Raw genomic sequence first — 16,143 nt, 5'->3', positions numbered from 1 at the left:
TAATACGAAAAGAACGTGTTGAATACTCTTTAATAAGAGGGGAATAGAGAAAGTTGTGTGAAAAAGTGTAGGTCATACACATGGTACATGTTAATATAGTAAAAAGGGATTTCATAAGTGCTTCATCCTTGATTTAAGGCTACACTTATTAATTATCTAGTGTACATGTAATGCATTCCACTAGCCACTGGGTCTATAATCTAGAGGCCTGATTGTTGTGTAACGATATGAATGGCATGATAAATAATATCAGCGAAAGTGTGCACAGGCTTCTTATGATGCGAGAATGAGTTGAATGCATCTTGAAGATGTTCACTGCATTCAGACTCTGTACATTTGTGAACTGCACAGGGGTGGTGCCAGAATATTGTCATCTATTTATTGATTGATTGATTGATTTATTTATTGATTTACTTTATTTATTGAGATATTTATTTATTGATTTATTGGTTTATTCATTTATTTCTTTATTTGTTTATTTATTCATTTTCTTTATTTGTTTATTTATTTATTCATTTATTTATTTCTTTATTTGTTTATTTATTTATTCATTTATTTCTTTATTTGTTTATTTGTTTATTCATTTATTTATTTATTTATTCATTTATTCATTCATTCATTTATTTCTTATTTGTTTATTTATTTATTACATGTACATGTATACTTGTGTGTCCGCTTGACTTTTGAATCCACACCCTTCTTGTCTTGAGACTTACCACTGAGCCAGTATCTACTTCACCTTTATCTTATAAATGCAATTATTGTAAAGATAATAATGCAGGAAGAAGCTGAAAGCATCTCACAGTCAGTGTCACACTCCAAAGTTGATATCTTTTGAGTGGCAAAATAATGGTTTTCATGTCGATGTAGAATGTCAAGGTCATTTTTATCAAACATGAAAATATCAGAATTTATTGCATTCGCACAATGATGACCATACATGTGAAGTGTATGAGGGATTGTGCTGTACATCTTGTAGAACTTCTATTAAGAAGATAAGGGCTATTTAGACTATTCAGTAAGGGTATGCTGATGTATGGAAAGCCACTTGATCATTTAATTTGATTTCTTGATACCAGGAGTCACCGTTTGTCCAACGATACCACAGGGGTAACACACGCACTGCTGTGTGAAGTAGAGCTCGGCTGCTTAAAAAAAAGTTCCAGACAGACTGGAAAGGATTTGAACCCACAACCTCAGTATTATAACCACTAGACAACCGGAGTGCTCTTAATTAACAATTTAATTGATTAAAAGTCAGAAAATTGAGCAACATCTGTTCTAAGCGCCTTCCAGTTCTTATAATCATTATTATTATTAAAAACACAAATTATTTCTTGGTGGAAAGAAATTAATTATTGATCAAGAGTTTGATGAATCTACTTCGTAATAAACAATAAATTTGATTTCATGATTTTTGGCTTTCCATACATCTGTTCGCATACACCAGCAAAAATTATTGATGTGTGACAGTCCCTACTCGGTAATCAAGAGTTTGATGAATCTACTTCGTAATAAACAATAAATTTGATTTCATGATTTTTGGCTTTCCATACATCTGTTCGCATACACCAGCAAAATTATTGATGTGTGACAGTCCCTACTCGGTATTGGCTGTCTAAAATTTGTATACATCGCTGTTTATCATATGAACCTTACAGTAGTTGTTTTAACAAGTGTTTGATATCTTTTAACAGCAAAGTTTATTTTTTAATATTCAATTTTCAATAAATCAAGCATGGTTGTTTGAACTGTTAAACACCTACTGTAAGGTTCATATCCAGCATTGTATAAAATATTAAAGTCAGCATTTTTACTGTATAATGGCATGATAAAAAAGTGACTATCGCCACAGTTGCACTGATAAACGTTTTCCAAATTTTTGTTTACTACTTTTTCTCAATCTCATTTTTATTCTGCTTCATTTTTTAGGTCTGACACAGCGGATACCCTAAGCGATACGTCTGGTGACATCACAGACATGGATGCGGAACCGGACAGCGACGTGGAGCAGGACTTGGACCAAATGCTTGGAACATGGCTTGGGGAACTAGAAACAATGACCAAGGTAAACGTAGTATTAAGGTGTATTTTTTTTTTATTGGGGGGGGGGGGGGATTCAGACTTGGAAACATGTATATTGTCTTGGATTTTTGAATGGGGGGGGGGGGGGGCTTTTTTTACAGTATTTAAAAAGAAAAAAGAGAAAAAAGGTTTTCACTTGAGAAATATGACCTATTTTCACCATTTCTAGAAGAGATTTCAGACTTGAAAGTTGAAAATATACATGTAAATGTACATTCTTCATAGGGGCTCTAGAATTCCAGATTTGGAAGGGGGTGGGACACAGGAATATTACTGTATAGCAAATAAGAAAGAAAGGCCATAATTTACTATGAAATGTGCCTATTTTCATCCTAACTTCTAAAGGGGGGGGGGGGCACAAAATGGGGGCACAATAACCACAGTGTTGATTTTGTGTAAAAAATTGTGAATAAAAATGGAGGCATTGCCCCCTGCCCCCTCTGCCTCCCTGCATCTGTGCCTGATTTTACAGATTGTAGTTCTATGTATTACCACTCTGCACAAAAATCCTTGGAAAGGTTGACCATTGCAAGTTCAGTAACTTCAGTTTCAGTTTCAGTTTCTTCAAGAGTACAAGTACTATTCAGTGTCATGGCATGTTATTTTCTCTTTCTTGTTTGTGAAACCTTGTGGTATACATTATATGTGCAATTGTAAATTTTTAAGTGCTGATATATGATAGGCACTGATTATAGTGTTTGGTTTAACATATGCAGTGCTTTCTTTTTATGTGCTCCACAAAGTGTTTAATCTTTAATACATTTTGATTTATAGGAAATTATATATTTGTCTCAATCATCTTGTTAATTCTTTCTCCCCCCGCCCTTCATTTTCTCCCCATTCTTTTTTCTATTCATCTCTTCTTTTTATTGGTTTAAAAACTTTCATCTACCTTTTCTCGGTAAATTGCCAATTCTTCCACTCACCACATGGTCTACCTTCATTTAGTCTAATGCCATTCCGTCCATCAACATTTCGTCTAAAAACCATTTGCTCCAATAACCATTTGGTCCAATCTTCACTTCGTCTAATCACCATTTCGTCTCATATTACCAGTTGGTCTAATATCCATTTCAGTTTCATTCATTTTGTGCAATAAACACTTAATACATGTAGTCCAATTAGACCAAATGGTACATTTACATGTATATGGACTAAATGGCTATTGGACCAACTGGTTAAATACGAATTGGCAATTAGTCCATGTGGAAAGTGAACAGACTGATGATAGACCAAATGATAGTAGACGAGTTGGCAATTGGAAGAAGTGGCATTAGATGAATTGGAAATAAACCCTTTTCTCTTCCTCCTCATTCGCTGTTGTACAACGCCTAATAGCTTGTTGTACGCGATCAAATAGGAGGCTTAATGTCAAACATTTGTACCGTTGCACACACGACGTACATGTACCATCCAAAATGTACCGTTGCACGGCTTTAGGAGGTGATGAAGCAATATGATTTTATAATTCATTGCGCTCAGTAAAAATGAAGGTGCAATATGCGTATAAGCCTGCTGGCTAAATGCGCAATGCTGCCCAAGGTCATGTGCGCTTGTGGGATTTTGCTTTTCGCTTTCAATATTTTTGCTCCCTTTTCATACATGTAGATTACTGCAGGGAAAAACTCTTGTTTTTTCATATTTTTGCTAGATTCCGAGGCGTTGTACAACACAAATAGCGAATATTCTTATTCGTGCAATGGTGCGAGATTTCGCATTCGGTGAAAGAAAGAGACGCTTTATTCAACTCGGCTAACGCCTCATTGAAAAGAGCATCTTTCTATCACCTCATCCAAAATCTCGCACCATCGCACTCATGCCTATTCGCTATTTGTATATTGTTGTCTTCTCTTTCACCTCCTTCTTTCGTATCTTCTCCCCCTCTTCCTCTCCCTATTCATCAGCCTTCTGCTTCCCCACTTTCTTCCTTCTGTTCATCTTTTTCCTACTCTCCTTACTCTCCTATCCTACCTTTGATCTAGTCTGCTGTGCAAACCCTTCACTCGAGTTAAGGGTCTGAATTGCAGCCTACTCATGCCTTGTGTACTGAATGCCCTCTGAAACAGGAAGTTTTGTATGTGCTAGTCTTTGCGTGGAGACACACTTGTTGATCAAAGTTTCAATCAGGGTCTGTGCCTGCAGACTACCTGTGAGCCACCAAATCAAAATGACTACATAACAAATTTGCAATAGCTGTTTAAAGCTACTGAAATCATTCAACCCGATTGGCTAATGGTGGACTTGGAATAGAAACTGCATTTGTTACAATAACAAGACTTTATAAAACGGTATCCGTGTTAGACCAACTCTGTTGGTCCAAGGTTTAACCTCTTTCAGCCTATATTTAATAATCATTCAACAATATTTTCTTTCTTTTATCTTTCAGTCGATTGATGCTGATTTAGGAGATTCGTATCAGAGCAAACCTGCTCCTCTTCCCCCAACGCAATCAACACTTGGAACATTAGACAACTTCAGCTTCTCGGCTTTTCAGCTAGCTCGTAAGTTTTTAATATACCCACCGCATTAAACAAGGAAATCTCCAATACTAATAATAATAATCGAAATTGATATTATTTTCATACTTTTTTGTGCTTATAATTTTTTTCTTCTGATTATTAGGGGCAAACCTTGATCCATACCAGCCTTTAATAGCTTGCTATACCCTTCTTATGGGGCGTTGCAAGAAACTTACGATCAATTGCAAGTCTATTTTTGGTCCCTAAATCAATCATAAGTCTTGCAGTTAATTGAAAATTAGTGATTGATTGCTAATCTGCTCCTTGAAACAAGAAGTTTAATCTGATTTTCTATAATCAATGTTGATCTATCAATTGTAAAATTGCAACAGAATAGTTGCAATTGGTCGCAAATATTTTCTTGCAACACCCCCTTTAATAGTTTACACTAAACAGGGAGTCAGTAACACTACTCATCATAATCATTGTAATTATTCCATATCTTTATTTTTAACTTTATTTTTTAACTCATAATTATGGATCCCTTCTATTCCTTTTCTTCTTGGCCTTTCTGCTAGCTTAAACACATACATGTACTGCTCATCGTTAACATTAAATGGGATATATGTACACTGTAACACTCTCTTGTATAATAATTGCTCAAACTTTCCCTCATTTCCAATAAATTTTTATGCTCATCATTCTTTTTTTTTTACTAATGACAGGTGGTATATTCTTGATTTTTTAATATTTGCTTTGAAGCATATTCCATAATTAAACCTCTTCTTTGCATTAATTAATGACAGGAATGTCACTTACGGTTTGAGTATGTTGTTAGCAACCTCCCCTGCTAACAAAACCAATTTTCATGTTTTTCAAATTATAAGAAAATGCCATAGAGCATAATTCAATTTCCTACTCATTTATGCTTCAATACGAGTTTCACTTGCTCATGTGCTATTAAACATCTGTGCAAGAGTAAAATTTCAAGATATCCATATGTGCTTCTAATCTTCCATTTGAATTTTCTCTCCTTTCTTCATAACAATGTTAATTTTGATCCGAAATGTCTTATTTCAACATACACATTTATTAATAATTCAGTTGATTGAAAGAAAGTCCATCATTCTGTCATACTGTAACGATCATCTTTTCTCTTTCATTTCGCTGATATATATGCAATATTTGTTTTAAACTGATACTTTAAGTAGAATAAAACGTGAACTTGAAATAGAATAAAACATGAATTCTAAGAAACATTCTAGACTCTTGCCTCATACAGAATATAAACCCTACTTTTTTATTGGATGCTTGCAAAATAAATGAAGACTAATATGCACTATAAACATGCAGGATGAATGATCCAGGCTTACTCTAGATAGGAGATTTCATACCTCCTTGATCACAAAATTACCCATCAAATCCAAGAACTGAAGGTGTTTCCATGGTTCCTTGACACTTGCTCCACTCTGATTAAATATCAAAGTCCTATAATTTTATGAGTATTTTTGTGATGGAGTGGGTATGAAGGCGCCTTTCCTTGTTTTGCATCTCGATGTCAAATTCATATAACTTGTAAAGTATTTTTGTGATGGAGTGGGTATGAAGGCGCCCTTTTCCTTGTTTCGCTTCCCGATCATCAGGAAATAAGATCGAAATAGAAAGGATGCGCAGTACTTGTGTAAAGAGTTCTTCTCCTACAGCACTCAAGGGAATTGAATTTGATAGTTATACGTGTAGGCCTATATGCATGTATTGTTGTAATGATCATGAAATAGAAAAAATATATTTAATTTTTTCCATGAATATAGAATTCTCTACCATAGTGCACTCTAAAAACTGAAATATTAAATCAATATTTGAAAGGTTGGAGGAATGAAGGCCTAAAACAATGTTGCATTCACCACTTTAAATGGTTCGACCTGGCAATATTTAAATTGTTGGATTCAACTTTGTGCAAGGTTGGATGTAACATTTCTAAAAGATTGTTACTCCTCCAAATTTTCAAATTTTGATTTAACATTTCATTTTTTAGAGTGTGAATTAATAATTGTACTTGCTTATGACGCCAAACACTTTATCAGATGTCTTGCTCTATAAATACAACATACATGTACATTTATTTACCCTTGCTTTTCTAGATAAACTTGTCAACTCTGATATGAATAATATACTTTTGAATAAAAGTTGTTGGCAGATGAAAATATAATAATGCATGAATGCTGTACTCGCACGCATTCTCTACAAACTTATTTTTACTCCCGAGTCCTTAGCTATAATTAAACTTTCTTCAGCAAATTAAAAGTGAAAGGTAATTTCCTTCCTTGTTTGGCTTAACAATTCATATTTCTATTTTTATAACATCTTCAGACTGATTCATTTGGTTTATTGTTTTTTGATACCTGGCAAAGTAAACAGATGAAAATAGACGTTAGGATTTTAATAGTGGGAGGGTAACTCATAACTTTAAGCACTTGTAGTGTGAATAAATAGTTTTGGCTCAGAATTTTTTGTTGGAAACTTCAGTTTAGAACAGGATATTTGTAATTTTAGGCTGCGTTCAGTTAATAACACTTTTTCAATCCCTCGAAACACAGGTTTTCAAGGGTTTCAGTCCAACAGTGCTTGTATTCAATAAATTTTTGTTGGTCATATTAAAATAAACGTTCAAAATGCAAACATGAAATGCTGTTCAATCAATTTTTTGTCGGTCATAAACAAGATAAATTGCTGTTTGAAATTACATCTGGCTTTCCTGCAGAAAAATTGATGTTTAAAGTAGATTGAACCAGACATGGTGGCTGAGTGGTAGAGTGCCTGCCTTTGAACAGAAGGTTGTGGGTTCAGTCCCTGGCTGAGTCATACCAAAGACTTTAAAATGGGACCTTCTGCCTCCTTTTCATGCTCTCGATGTATGTATACAAGTTCAGAAGGGTAATAATGACATTATGTTATGCAGGGCCCACTGGGAGAACAGTTCATAAGGAGCTTAAGTGGCTACCCTGGGTAAATGTTAAAGAATTATGATTGAACGCGACTACGCGACAGAGATCTCGATCGTGATTCTGCGATAGGCCTTTTTTCCGGGTCACTATCCCGAAGTGAAAACTGTTTCTTGTTTACGTCTTGATTTGGGATTCCTGTTTGCGATCTTGACTTAAAAATTTGATTGAATGCGCCCCTTGAGGGGAGTGAGCTCATCTGTAGTTTGTTTTGAGGGAAATTGGTATTTATTTTAATATTCATATTTTCGACATGAGGGGAGGTTGAGGTTAGGTAGGTAAATACATGGACTGTGGACAAGTCTCGACAATGTGGTATTATGATGAAGTAGAATACAAATGCACTTGGCTCTATAAACACCATCATCATCTCTATAGTCTTTGTTGACATCATTAACTTCATTATCATCACTATCACCATATCATGATTATGATCATAATCATTATCATTATTATCAGTGTCATTACCATTGCTATCATCATCGTCATCACCATCACCACTACAGCAAGAATCATCATCATTATTATACCAAGTGCTCTTCCTCCTCCTCATCCTTATTATCATCATCATCCTCATCATCATCATCATTATCTTCATCACCATTATCGTCATTGTCAACATCATGACTGTCATTATCATCATCACCATCATCACAAATTCACAAGGATCATCATCATCATCATGATCATCACCATCATTTTCATCATCATCATCATCATTCTCATCTTCACCACCATTATCGTCACCAACACCATTGTGTTGTCATCATCATTTTAATCACCACCATATCATCATCATTATCGTCATCGTCATCATTGTCATCATCGTCATCATTGTCATCATCGTCACCATCATCACAAATTCACAAGGATCATCATCATCATCATGGTCATCACCATCATTTTCATCATCATCATCATCATTCTCATCTTCACCACCATTATCGTCACCAACACCATTGTGTTGTCATCATCATTTTAATCACCACCATATCATCATCATTATCGTCATCGTCATCATTGTCATCATCGTCATCATCGTCATCATCGTCATCATCGTCATCATCGTCACCATCATCACCATCATCATCACCACCAATAACATCCTCACCAAAACTTGTCTTAACAATATCCAGTGCTACTTCTCTTTGGCTCTGTGCGCCTTATGATGATGTTTACCGAAGAACGACGGAGGAGGAGGAGGGTATCAACAAATTGAGCAATTATTCTCAGGATGGGGAAGATTATTACACATGCTTTCCTGTTTCTTCTAGAAACCAACCGCATAGGTGTTGAGGTATTTCTCCTACGTCACAATCAAGCCCTTATTGTGCATGCCTGTAGTATGTTGCTACAGAGGCAGCATTATCAGGGAAAATCCTGGTATTATAATACAGCAAAGTTATTTACTCTACATGTATGAGATTTTAAAGTGCTTTTGATATGAATTTGGACGATTTCCCTTTCCCCAATGTATTAGAGCAGTGAATGCCCAATCGTTTGATAAATCATCGAAAGACTAAGATCGTCACTAATATAGGATTTTAAAAAATGTTCCCTTCTGTTTTATATTGAATCAGAAACATTATAGAAATTGGAAGACAATATAAATCAAAGAGAAAAAAAATCAAGAAAATTATGATTTCTCTGAACTTCAATATTCATATTACAGATGATCTACATGTACATAATAAACAACATCTTTTTTTAGCCACAGAGCTTTTCCTTGCTCAACTTAGTTTTTCAAGTGATAAGATAGTAATAGTTAATTGCAAAAAAAAGAAAAAAAATGATGCCATGTCCTACTATTCACATGAAATTCTTATTATTGCACTTAAGTTGTATAAAATACTTTGGAAACCACCGTCTATCCCTGTTTCTCCCTTCTTTTGCTCGGACTAGATTCAAAAGTAAACGATAACCGGCATGCAATCTGTGGACTTGTCATGGATGAATTAAGGACAGATTTAGCTTTCTTTGATTTGCTCTGTCCACACCAATCTATACTGAGGTGTGTAAATCGTCAAATATGCAGTGGGGACTTTGGGTGTGTTTATACTTCTTGTTGGAAATGTAGAATGAGCGTTTTTGAAACGTTTTATATCGTAAACAGACTTCCATGGAGTACTGTTTATCCTGTTTATTTTTAGGCGAATACTACATTGGATGATTTCAAGTGCAGTGTTGGCGTTGGTGTTGGTGTTGAAATTTGGATTGCTTCCCCTAGCTCCGAAACCCTGAGTTTGTAAACCTGATCCAGATCACACTTTTGACATCTCAACAACTAGTGAGTGACTTTACAGGACCATCTTCATTTTATGTTTGGTGTTATACACTTGTTGAAATTGACCTAACACCAACACCAAAAGGTCAACACTGAACTTGAAATCACCCATTGACTCCGAAGGACAGGTCTAGTTGGCACATACGCTTTTTGAAAAAGGACAATGTGTTGCTCTGACATCGATCGAACTGGAAACATGTCTATGATGATGCTATTTAAACAAATCTAGAATTGACTCTGGGGACGTAGTAGTCGTCTATTACGTTATGACTCTCGTCTTTCAATCAGAGGGACGTGGGTTCGATTGCAAGCCATGTATTGTTTTCCTACAGCAAGAAAGTTACCCACATTTTGCTGCACCCAACCCGGGTGAGGTGAATGGGGACAGCTATAGCTGGGGGTAATAATTACATTATCATGATAATTAGGGCAGACCAGTAGAACGGTTTTCAGAACTGAAGTGGCTACCTTGGATTAATTTGATGTTACTATTGTTGATGTTGCGTTGATGCTTCCCCAGAAACAATCATTATAGAGAAACTTAGAATATAGATGTAACTTAAGTATTTACAATCGGTATTTGAATAATGGGAAGCCTTAAAGTAAACGCACCCTTCCCCATCAAACATGCAGTGGTGACATTGTGTATTCATGAGACAGTTTGCTACCTCTTTAAGAAACCCTCTCAACACCTCTGACTTTCCTCTCGGAGTTATTAACATGATTTGTAGGTCAGTGATTCGTGATGGGGGGTGCGTTCAGGGGTGCAGTTTCCCTGGCAAAGTCCCACCCTCCTCTGTAAAGGGGGGTTTGTGCAGTGCAATCTTTTAAGGTAAATTTGTTTGAAATGGATCTTGTTTTAGTAGAGATACATGTAGTGATTTTCCGTTTCTGAAAATCTGTAATTCCGTTTCAACTTGATCTAAAAATGGAAATTCTGTTTTGTCACTGAAAATGTACATAGCAAAAAAATGGGGACTGTTTCATCAACATTTTTTTTTGTCTGACAACTTGTCAGATCTGACATCTTTCCTTGATTTTGATTGGCAGAGCCGTACTGTTACTATAGGGCAATTCCATAAAATAATCAACCTTTTTGTACTTCCGACCCCCATTTTTCTCAAGTTGAACTTCACTTTATAAACTAACCAAGTCATGGTCGTTTGAGAGCATTACAGACTGTCAAAAGAACAAAAAATCAGAGACAGAAAATTTCATGAAGGTCCCACAAATAGGGGGTCGGACGTACATAATTTATGGAATTGCCCTATAGTAACTGTCGGATAAAATGGGACTTGTCGGATAAAACGTCCGACAAGTCCTTTCATGAAACGCTCCCCAGAATTCCGTTTTGCAAAGGTGAATTCCATGAATTTTTACATAAAAAGTATAAGAACTGTTTTATTTACCGGTAAAACGGAAAATCACTGTCCCTATTTTAGGTTTGTTTGTGAAAAATATATATATTTCATTTGCAATTTGCTGGCTACCCTGTCCCCTTTATACATTATGAGGGCCTTCATGATGCAGGAGTCCTATTATAAATTTGATAGCAGGAAATGAAATTTAATGTTCCGAATTAATGCTGGTTATTTTTGTAAGAATTTTGTTGAAATGGATCCAAATATAATTGAAAGGAAAATGACAGCTGTAGCAGGTATTAGTATCTCAAATGTAGAAATGTTGCACTCTAAATTTCAAGAATTTTATAAAAGACAAAAAAAAAAAGAATTTAGATTTAAAGCTCACAAATGTGAATTTAATCTTAAAAGATTTGAATTTAAATCCTTTTAGATTAAAAAAAATCAACCTTTAGGATTCAGTTTGAATTTAATGTTCAGCTGGTCACTGTTTTCAGTTGCTCTGGATTTATTTTCAATCCTTGAGATTTAGAACATAATGCCCTAAGAAAGAAAAAGAAAACTTTGTTGTTGGTGTAGAAGAAACCATCTTGGATGAATTCTTTTTTCCCCCTAAACTTGGGCCTACTCCACAAATTTGAATAATTCTACTTAGACTTTCCTTGTATTCCGTTGATAAAAAGAGGGCCTAGCCTGATTGAATGCTATCAAGGCACTGATCAGTCCAATTTTCTTGACCTGTCCGAGTTTGCTTTGGATTTGACAAAGCATCTTGCTTCCAAAGCTTTTAAAAGGATCTTTCACACTTGAGGTATAAACTGCATTTAGTATTACTAGACTCGGTGGAAGTGTATATATTTTAAGAGATTGACATATCTGCATTGAAAAGAATACAATTTCAAATTTTATTAAATGCCCTTTATAGTCTCATTATTCAATCAACAGTAAAAACAAAATCAAACAACATGTATATGCAACGTTGTTTACAATATGAATTTCCAGTTCTTAACGAGTTTCAAACAAATGTTTCGAAAATTGCAACAACAATGTTGTTCAAGTTTTAAGCAATACATACTAGAAATTGAAATTTGGTGTTCGGGTTTTAAATATTTTATACAGCAGAAATTGTTTATTTATTTATATTTATTTATTTATTTATTTTATTTGTTTTATTATTATTATTACTTTTTTTTTTTTTTTTTTGGGGGGGGGAGGTTAGACATGAAAAAGAATATAAGCAATGCGGCACACCTGTATCATTGGGTAGATCAATGCTTTATAATCAACCCCTGCTTCAAAAGCACTTGAATACTGATGAGTTTGAATGATGAACCTCTCCTTATCTATGTATCTCAGTAATGGGTAACACCTTGGTCAGGATGGGATGATAGAGAGAGATGGATAGATGGGGGAGGGGAGGGGGAAGGGGAGAGGGAGAGAGAGAAGAAAAGGGGAGGGGAGAATGGGAGAGGGAATTCAAAAGAGGGGAGAAATGAGTGAGGAGAAAGGAATGAGAAGGAGTGAGGAGAAACAAGACGGGAGGGGGCTGTGTATGGAGAAATATAATTCTAATGATTTCTAGGAAGAGAATCGTACACTGTAGGGAGTTTGGGGCATGGAAAACGAAATAAAAAGCAAGATGATAGATCAATTGTAGAGAGAAAGATGAAGATGTTAAAAGAGGAGTGAGATGCAGTCAAGAAGAGAAATACTTGTAAAATATAGCCGAACATGATAAATAACGAGGAAGGGGAAGACAAGGGGGAAGTATGAATGGGGGGGGGGGGATTTAGACACCTGTTCAGGAGAAACATACATTGTATTGAAGTGATAAAAATAAAAATATGTTAATTGAAAGAAGAGATAGAGAGAGAATGAAATGAGAAGTGAAGTGAAATGCCCGAACTTGATAAATAAGAGGAAGACGATAGAGAATAATAGATTTGAGGGGGGGATTCAGACACCCTAGAAGCCTCGGAAATGGAACAGGAAGAGGGTAGCGAGGGGAGCACATACCCCAGTAGCAAATAGGATGTTTGGGGGTAACTGAGGTTGCAGCTCGTATCAAGAGGAACAGGTCAAGTAGTGGTAGTGATGGTCCAGAGCTTTAATGGCATCTAATGGAAGCCCAGAGTGGTTTTTGACTTTCTAAAATCGGGTTGTAGGCCGGGTTTTGGTCGAATCCTTGCCTCTTTTGAGCCGATACTTGAAGACAATTGAATTTGTTTACAGAGTTTGATTGAAAGCTATGCTTAAGTTAAGACACATAATTCTATTGTACAATGTATGCTGTGGTGTGGAGGACTATCCTAAATGCTAACACTGTTGTTCAGAATTTACATTCATATTGATCCTGGATGTATCAAAATCGTGGTAAAATTCCTTATATTGATATTTAGATTTGATTGGATTATTTTCTGAATCTTTCTGAAGAAGAACCTCTTGATATGAATCTGCATAATTCCTATCTTATTGAAACAGGAAAAACTGAGTAGTCTTTAGAGTATTTTTCCTGCTTTCTTTATTCTGAATGATATGCATAGAACCAGATAGTAAATTAGGGGGTTATTCCACAAATTACAGGGCTTTTTTGGAAATTATTGACATTCCATGGTTACAGGGGGAGGGGGGTTAAGGTGTTTATATTGACTCATGCTCGTCAAATAAGCACGTTTATCGTATCACGAACCAATCTTGTCCAATTTTTCTGCGCAACTTGATTTTGACATTAGAATTTCAAACTTGTCTTGCACATCAATGCGTGAACTGTTCGTCACATATTAGGTATCAAAATAAAGAGGGATAATTGAATTATAAGATGATGTAAATGAAACATCATGATTAATTTGCCTTTGAAGAAAAGGGACATGGGGATCCCGGTTTCTCTTTTTTTTTCTTGGACGCACTGTTCTCGAAGATGGTAAATATCTGTAGGATGATTACCAGGACAGTCAATGTCCTTGCATGGTTGAGGATGAATTCATTGATTGGTATGCCAAGGAGATACATGCCTCATTTATATTTTTGATAATGACCGAAGACCCCCAGCTGGTATTATACTGTCACTTGTCCTGTAATGCATATGAGAGATACTCAGAATGATATTCTCGATAATGAAAATTCGGAATAGATATTCATATTGTCACCTCAAAGTTTGGGAGTTGACCCCACTTTGTTTATTCTGAAATCTAATGACATGTAAAATGTCAAACACTGAGCCCAAGTCCCATTTTAACTCCTTTTTTAAAGCAGATAAGAATCAATAGCGCCATCTCAAGTTCTCAACTACTCATACCTGGCCAGTTTCCTGACCCATGATGCTAGTGTAGTCTAGTAATATAGACCCGCTTGAATGATTATATGCTAATTAATTACTCATAAATTTATACCGCAATAATTATGTTACCAAGTAGCAAAAACAATAACTTTTTCCTCTCAAAACATTTTGGTTTCTCTAGATACAAAATACAATTATAGGTCAATTTATTCTCTGTAGTATTAGTAGATATCTGAAAATGTATATTTAAAGACTTTGTATTTATAACACATAGTCGATGAGAGACCACACACAGTTCACTCCCCTTTAAATGAAATTCAACTTTCATTGAATGGTGCTGTCAAATTTCCCCTATGATGGTTGTGCAGTGTGAAAAAAACAGCTGTTTTTATTTTTAATAAAGAATTTGTGATTTTTGTACTAGGTGGTTTGTGTTGAAATGCATAAATGTTTTAAAATTGCTGCGCAGTCACCGTTTATAGTGAAGTGTTACTGCGATGTATTAACCCAAAATTTGACCTTGCTTAAATGAGAGAATTCTAAAAAGTGATTAAGAAACTAATGCTATTATCTATTATAGAAAGGTTAAACAAAAAGGGAAGAAAATAGTATCAGAAATGTAACTTGAAAGATGTAGGGAGGCACTGCATCTGTGACCAAAATATTCAGACCAGGATATGCAAACAACATATATATATATCTTCCAACTTCCAAGTTGAATTTCTTGTTTTGTTGAATTTCCCTTTTGTTGAACAGATATCTGTGGTACCAGAAGATTTTCTTCAGGCAGAGTTGTTTGTGTAAGAAAATGTTATCAGAAATTTCAACTTGAAAGATGCGGGGCGACGCGGCATCTGTGGCCAAGAAATATTCAGGCATGAAGACGTTGATTGGTACGCCTCATTTTCATTTTGGCATGAGACCAAGGCACCCAGGTGGTACACTGTAGCAGGCTGTCTGTTCACGGTGATTCATCCGTAATACGGGAGGCCAATCAGAGCTCCCTCGTATATCAAAAGACATTTCAAGAAGCGGTCCGCAGCAACAAAACATGTCCTTCGAAGTCAGGATTGTGGTGGATTTGATGTTGGGGTTTGATAGATTTCCTTGCCTGTTTTGAAACTGGGCATACATGTTGAGGGCCTATTTGGGTTAGTAGCATATTTTACTGATGCCTATGACTGAGGCCTGTACTTCATACAGCTGGGGCCTGTCTAACAAAGAGTTGCGATTGATCTGATCAATCGCAACTATGGAAAGCCAGCAAAGTCAACATATGAAATGCATGTTTGTTCAAAATATTTTCTAGATATGAATGTTTATCCGTGAATTCATTGATTTCTTGACAATTTTGTGTGTTCTCCTTTGTTTACAAAGGACAGTTTGCAAATTTCCTGTGAAAAAACTTATGGCACTGATGGATTTCCATAGAGTTACGATTGATTGGATCAATTGTAACCCTTTGTAAGACAGGGCCCATTGCTGCTTAGGATACATAAGAGGGAGGTATAGAGACAAAGGTAATATATAAAAAAGCGAGAAAAATTATACAAAGGTGGGGGTGCGTATTGGTCTAGTGGTTCTGACTCTCGCCTTTCAAACAGAGGGTCATGGGTTCGAATCCTAGCCATGGCGTGATTTCCTTCAGCAAGAAATTTATCCACACTGTGCTGCA

General features: G+C 35.7%; 1 protein-coding gene across 1 annotated transcript in view; it reads left to right on the top strand.

Moving 5' to 3' along the window:
- Positions 1–1,936: 1,936 nt before the first annotated feature.
- The window catches only part of LOC129274910 (homeobox protein prospero-like), an 89,509-nt gene continuing 75,302 nt past the window's right edge, over positions 1,937–16,143 (top strand). Inside the window, exons 1-2 of the mRNA XM_054911651.2 lie at positions 1,937–2,068; positions 4,472–4,586. Of these exons, the coding sequence (XP_054767626.2) occupies positions 1,982–2,068; positions 4,472–4,586 (202 nt within the window). The 5' untranslated portion in view covers positions 1,937–1,981. The remainder of the gene's footprint in view (positions 2,069–4,471; positions 4,587–16,143) is intronic.

The sequence above is a fragment of the Lytechinus pictus genome, chromosome 13 (genome assembly GCF_037042905.1).
Source record: "Lytechinus pictus isolate F3 Inbred chromosome 13, Lp3.0, whole genome shotgun sequence".
In the NCBI taxonomy this organism is placed as follows: domain Eukaryota; kingdom Metazoa; phylum Echinodermata; class Echinoidea; order Temnopleuroida; family Toxopneustidae; genus Lytechinus; species Lytechinus pictus.
Note: the sequence above shows the minus strand (reverse complement) of the source record. Positions and strands in the feature narration are given on the sequence as shown.